Genomic DNA, 6,470 nt, shown 5'->3' with positions numbered 1-6,470 from the left:
CAATCTGAGATACGCCCTTATTGCAATATCAAAATAATGATATAAATAACTGAAACATCTGGTTTAAATTTTCACAGTATATAAATTAGGTCAAAATAAAGTGAAAAATCAAAAAAAGTGATTTTTGGTAAAATATGTAGATACGCCCCTATTGCGTTGAACCCTCGAATTTCAAGTTATTCCGAATTCTGGAGAATAATGATACTGATCCAAACTGGCTGGTTATTGAACTTGACCTAGATTTTATAAAAAAAAACAAAAAAACACACTCTGTATAGGTTATTTTTAGTTCTGAGAATTAATTTACTCTTAGAATAGTTATTGAGCAGACACTATCAATTTTGGCAATTTTGACCAACTCACGGTCCGTAACTCTACAGATACTAGTCCAAACTGGCTGGTTATCCAACTTGGCCTAGATTTTATAGTAATACATCTTGTGTATAAGTATTATTGAAATAAAAGAAACACTATCCTAGTAATCAAGCAGGCAATTTTTTTTTTTTTTTTTTTTTTTTTGAGGCCCCTTGTGGGTAACTCAAGCAGGCAATTTTAACCAATTCAGGGGCCATAACTCTGAAGATACTGGTCCATACTGGCTTGTTATTGGACTTGGCCTAGATTTTATTAAGATACACACTTTGTATAAGTTTATTTAGTTCTGAAACAAATACTCTACTGAATGATCACACATTGATTTTTTTAAATGGAATTCTATTTTACAGCTATATTGCATGGACTTCATGATCAAGTAGGACCAAAAAACATAACAGCACCGAGTTTCAGTATAGGGTGACTCAAAAACTGATGTTTTTATAGTTAATAAAATCTAAGACGATCTTCTGGATGCACAGAAAACAACCAAGCAAAATGATAGCAAGTTTAAAACTTGTTTCACTTCAATGTTTAAATCAATCAGATTTTGCAATAAAAATCAAATCCTCTCATAATTTGCAACATTATTCTGGGTAAAAGTAGTCCTTGCCCAAGGATTTTTGCTATATATCTAATATTTTGAACACAAACATTGGTCCATTTTTTTTTCGAAATGATAATAAAAATGTGTTTCTTATATTAAGCATTTCAACTTCTCATTTTATAGTATTTCTAGAAAATGAATATGCTTTTACACCAAACTCTGCACAAAAGATGATAATTTTCACTCTAATTTAAATTTCTTATGCAATCAACGTGACAACTAGAGCTTGCTCTTCCTAGCAAAATAAATAAGGAATACCATCTCATTCAGTATTTCCAGGCAATATTATTTTTTTGGCTTTCCTTTTCTTTTAGCAGCAAGTTCTGTCAGTTTAGAGTCTAGTTTTCTATGTAAATGAGCTTTTTTAGTTGAATCTGGTCTTTTCTCAGGCACTCCGCTTCCTCTGTACAGAACCCCATCTTTACTTATCCTTGCTCGGGCCTGTGCCCGTGCAGCTTCCCCGCAGCCATGAACCTCAGGTATGTGATGTGTCAAACAATACCTCCCTTGACAGTGAGCACATAATTGGAACAGAGTCTGTACACTTGTTTTACACTTCTTAAAACAACAAAAATTATCCATATTTTGAACTGTTTCAATCAAAGCATCTATATCATCTTTATCAACCTTTTCAACTCTTTCTGCTAATTCTTTATCAAATTTTCTATGTTTAGATGACTTAGAAACCTCTTTCTTCTGTTTATTACTTACATCAACCTTCTCTTCTTTACTCAGTTTGCAATCTCTTTCTTTTCTAGCACAATGAATCTCATGCAGTTGAAGATTTGCTTTAAGAACATCTTTTTTACATATATTACAAACAACTTTTCCATCAGTCAATGGAGGTGCAATGAATTCTTTCATTCCATCAGTTCTATTTCCGGGTACATCCATAGCTAGTGGATCAACTGCGCCTTCATCATTTTCAACATTTTCATCAATTTCTATATTTTCATTGTTCTTCTTTTTCTTTTTGTTCTTTTTGCTTCTGCTTTGGTAAGATATCTCTCCTTTATCCTCACTGTCTTTTTCCATTGTTTGATCCACACTACCTTTCTCTCCTTTGTCCTCATTCTCTTTTCCTGCTGTTTTATCAACACTACCTTTCTCACCAGATTCAACAGTTGTTCCACTTGAACTTCTGATACCTGGTTTAGTAACCACAATAAATCTATCATCTCCAGTTCCTTTACTTGTATGGGCAAGACCTTGTTTTTCTGCTACCTGGAAAAAAAGGAGTATAAGATTTGACCAAACTTTTGTCAGCTAACAAATTGTATCTTCTCAATGAAGATTTCACAGTTTCTCCAAAGGTATGAGTACTGGTTTTAAATTCACGAGTCACCTAAAGCAATTTATCAAATTGTTGAAAACATTGCTATATTTATAACTAATAAGAAGAATTTTTTTTTTTTATATCATGACATTCATTTAATCAATTTTCGATTCCGTGGATAGCTTCTCTACATGAATCAGCTGTGGAAAACAAAAAGCTTATGTTTGATTTTTTGTTTTGGGTTAAGCACCAATTTTCAACAGTATTTCAGATGTGTAGCAGGCGAGCAGGTAGCCTATTCAGTGTTCCTAGATTCTGTACCAGTGCTCACCAGTCCTGTTCTCTGCAAGTAACTGCCAACTTCTCCACATGTATCAGAGGTGGAAAAGAAAATGACTTCAGACACAATGTTTTTTGTCAAATCATCACAGACAAAATATGCCTCACAGTGGGATAAAACTAAAGAACCTGTGATCTGTAGATCTGCACTCTCCCTATTGCGCTAAGCAGGCAGGTTCTTACATAAACTCTACCATTCCTTTGTCTCTGAGAAAATCTGCCTCATAAGCATATTGAATTCAAGCCCTTACAAATCAAAGTATTGTGATACCATGAATTTGCAAAACACAACCATGAATTTGCAAAACACAAAAGATATACTAAGGAAATTTGGAAAGTAAAAAAGGTAGGTCCTTGTGCTTAATTTTTTGCTAGACTTATTTGAAAAATATGGCGTTGAATCAGAATTTCATGATGTAAGTCTACATGGAAACATCTCAATTTTAATGACATTTTCACGTTCATAAAGAAACATGTCACAGTTATGAATTTATACATGTATATTGTCTCTTACTTGGTTCAATAAAATAAGTATGTCCATGTGCAGAACTACCTTAACAAGAGCTATCAAAGGAGACAGCACGCTCCACTATTTCTATGCTAGATAGTGAAACTGGGCACATCTGAGGAAGATGGAGCTGTCACTGAAGTGTTTAATGACTCCATGTAGATGAAGATATTGGACTTAATATTGTTAATATTGTTGATAGTGGCTTATGTCTGTGCCAACAGTATTAGGTAACAACAGAAATAAATATAAAGTGTATCAAAACATATAAACAAGTATAAAAGGGACATAATTCATGGAAACTTTCTGCAAGAGTAATGCATCATGTGTCATATCATGTGACTAATAATATGGAATAACTATTTTAAGTTTGAATCAAATCTATTTAGTAATAACTGAGATAGACCAAAAGGGCATCACAACTTGAACATTCTAAGTAAAAAGAGGGCATAACTCATAACATATTGGCGCCAGCACATGGACCTTGTGTCATATGGTGTAGGTGATGATGTGGAGCAACTATGTTAAGATTAAACCAAATCCATTTAGTAACAACAGAGATAAGGTGAAAAAGCATCAAAATTTAACTGAAATTCTAACACACAAGAGGTCATAATTCATGAAATATTGGTGCAAATCTATTCAATTATAGTAATAACTGAGATAGAGTGAAGGTGCATCAAAACTTTAACCTGAAATTGTAAGTAAAAAGGGGAGATAATTCATAAAATACTGGTGCAAGAGTTATGGCCCTTGTGCCAAATGATGTGGGTGATGATGAGGAATAACTATTTTTAAGTTTGAAACAAATCCATCAAGTATTTACAGAGATAAAGAGAAAGCGCATCAAAACTTTAACCAAGGTGCGAACGCTGAAAGACGCAGACGCCACCAACGGGTCGAGTAGGACAGCTCTCCATATTTTGTATAGTCAATCAAAAAAAAAAACGAAAGAAGTGTACTAACTAAATTTCTCACAAATTCTTATATACACATACATGTATTACTATAACTATTCTGTATAAATGGGAAATTAAAAAGATATCAAAGGTACTGTCTTATGAATGAAGCTGTTATTCTCTGTGACAGATTCAACAAGTGACTGCTCAATAAGTCTACAAATATATATAGCCTGGTTATATTCCCTCTAAGCTACAGACTGCTATCAAAGTTACTGTAAAAGTGCTGACTATAGATCAATGTAATTGGTTTTACCGGTACTATCTGTTCTGGTCATTCACTAGAAAAATCTGTAGCATAATTGATGTTAATTTTAAAGGATCTTTTTGTTAAAAGCCCTTTCTAGTGATGTTATGTATTATTTGTAGAAATTTGTTTTAGCAATCCCAGCTTGATGACCAACTTCTCCCTCCTGTTAACTGTTTTTTTCCTTTTTGAAGTCTAGCCAAAAACCAGAATGGAATTTCTGATGACTGTTATTAAAGGATTCTATCAGCAGCTGACCATTCCTTTGATACAATGTTCAGACAGATATTACCTTAAGACTACAAAATGACTGTAATTACAATTTCCACGGCTCAGACACCTTAATTAAAGCTGCAAAGTGATGTCAAACTTTATCTCTCTGTTTCCTGATGCACTGTAATAGCTCAGAGGTTTCTAAAAGATTTATGACCTTTTGTTTCATCTCAGAAATTTCAAGAAAAGATCGATATTAATTGAATGTGTGTTTTTCCTACCACAGGGGATTGACATTTTGGAATTGGCACAATACCAACAGTTTCATGTTTCTTATTTCAGAGCTTACTTAAGGCAAACAAATACTATGTGGGTTGGAAGGTTACTTTCAAACAAGTCTTGGATGCTAGATCAAATGCAACATGTTTGAGACCATAAATCCTTCAGTACGGGTAAAAATATCATGGAACACTAAGGTTTGGTTAGCTAATGAATGACCATTAATTTAATGACTGCTGTTACACTGTAACTGAGGTACTGTTCTTTTTCTTTTACAGTTTAATATATGGTGACTTTCAAGGTTTTGATGGCAGAAAAAGGCCCAAGGTGCCCATACAGGCATTGCTTCATCTCATGGGAGGGGGGGGTCAGCCTTCAATAAGTCAGCTGGTCAGCTGGATTGCTTCCTCACATGAAAAACTTCTACACTCCAAGCCAGGTTTTAAACCCATAGCAGTGAGGGAAAAGTGATTTAAGTCAGAGACCTTCACCACTCAGCCATGTGACCTTCACCACTCAGCCATGGGGGCCATAAAAAATACTGTTTAAAATGGACCCTTACACAAATAAAACAAACAAATTACCTACTGAATGTCTATTATAAACAGAAAATGATTAAACAGACAGCATTGTAGCACGAGCATAACGAGTCTGTTATTTCAGAGAATCAAACATTCATGTAGCAGAAAAAACTGACATAGCTTGTGATTTATGAAGATGGCAGGTGCTTTTACTGTTTCAATATTACATATCTCTTATAAACAATGCTTGTGCATGTAAGTACAAAAGCTACAGCTTAATAAATCATATACCAAATCATAAAACATCTTATTTTCCCAGAATAATCTGAATTAAACATGACCAAAGTCTATAAAGATCTTAATACATGTTTTTCTGTGAATTATCGGAATATTACAGTGAATAATATTTAACAGATTTTCACTAGTCACTAGGGCCAAATTTAATCAAACCATTTTTCTTTCTGACCAATGTAATAAAATCTTAATGAGACGCCCGTCACGGTGATGAATGGTTAATGGCATAAGGTAACTGTTTTTTTCTTCTAATATTTTACTGACCTCATGAACTAGAAATCTGTCCCTTCCTGACAACGTACTTGGAAATTCTAAAATGTCAGCTTCGTTGTTCGATAGGAACTGTTCAATCTGACCCTGTAACTCTATCAGTCTGCTGTCATCCTCGCTGACTGGGTCTCGCTTGCTGAAATATTTGGTATAAACTTTTAATTACATCAACTTCAAAGAATCAGTATCAAGGCTTCAGAAGGCTCAAAAGTGGTAGTAAATTAGCCTTTCTTTATTTACAAAATCGCAATTCAGAAAGGAAATTTATGTACATGTAGTTTCAAATACATGCCCCCATTATTACTTCGTTGTTTCTCAATGCATGACAAAATTTGTCCTGTTCATTAACATTAGATCTAACAATAAGTGAGGTCAAATGTTCGAGCCCTGTCAGAGTCGAGACTTGTTACTGAAGACAGACCGGTTGGTGAGCCGCCAGCTAGTTAAATAATGGTTACCAATTGCTACCTGCATGGTGCCTGGCATTGACAAATAGGAATCAGGAAGTAATGCTGTTCAATGTATGTAGGTGTCTCATAAGCCAACTTGGCTGGCCCTTTTAGTAGGGTGACACTATTATAAATA

The 6,470-nt window shown here is 34.3% G+C and overlaps 1 protein-coding gene across 1 annotated transcript in view; it reads right to left on the bottom strand.

The window, feature by feature from the left end:
• Positions 1 to 637: 637 nt before the first annotated feature.
• The window catches only part of LOC123558571 (DNA-binding protein SMUBP-2-like), a 53,117-nt gene continuing 47,284 nt past the window's right edge, over positions 638 to 6,470 (bottom strand). Inside the window, exons 14-15 of the mRNA XM_053544123.1 lie at positions 5,880 to 6,021; positions 638 to 2,203 (exon numbers count right to left, since the gene is read on the bottom strand). Coding sequence (XP_053400098.1) covers positions 1,265 to 2,203; positions 5,880 to 6,021 — 1,081 coding nt within the window. The 3' untranslated portion in view covers positions 638 to 1,264. The remainder of the gene's footprint in view (positions 2,204 to 5,879; positions 6,022 to 6,470) is intronic.

Source organism: Mercenaria mercenaria, chromosome 5 (genome assembly GCF_021730395.1).
Source record: "Mercenaria mercenaria strain notata chromosome 5, MADL_Memer_1, whole genome shotgun sequence".
In the NCBI taxonomy this organism is placed as follows: domain Eukaryota; kingdom Metazoa; phylum Mollusca; class Bivalvia; order Venerida; family Veneridae; genus Mercenaria; species Mercenaria mercenaria.
The sequence above is the reverse complement of the archived record's forward strand: the minus strand, read 5'-3'. Positions and strand labels throughout refer to the sequence as shown.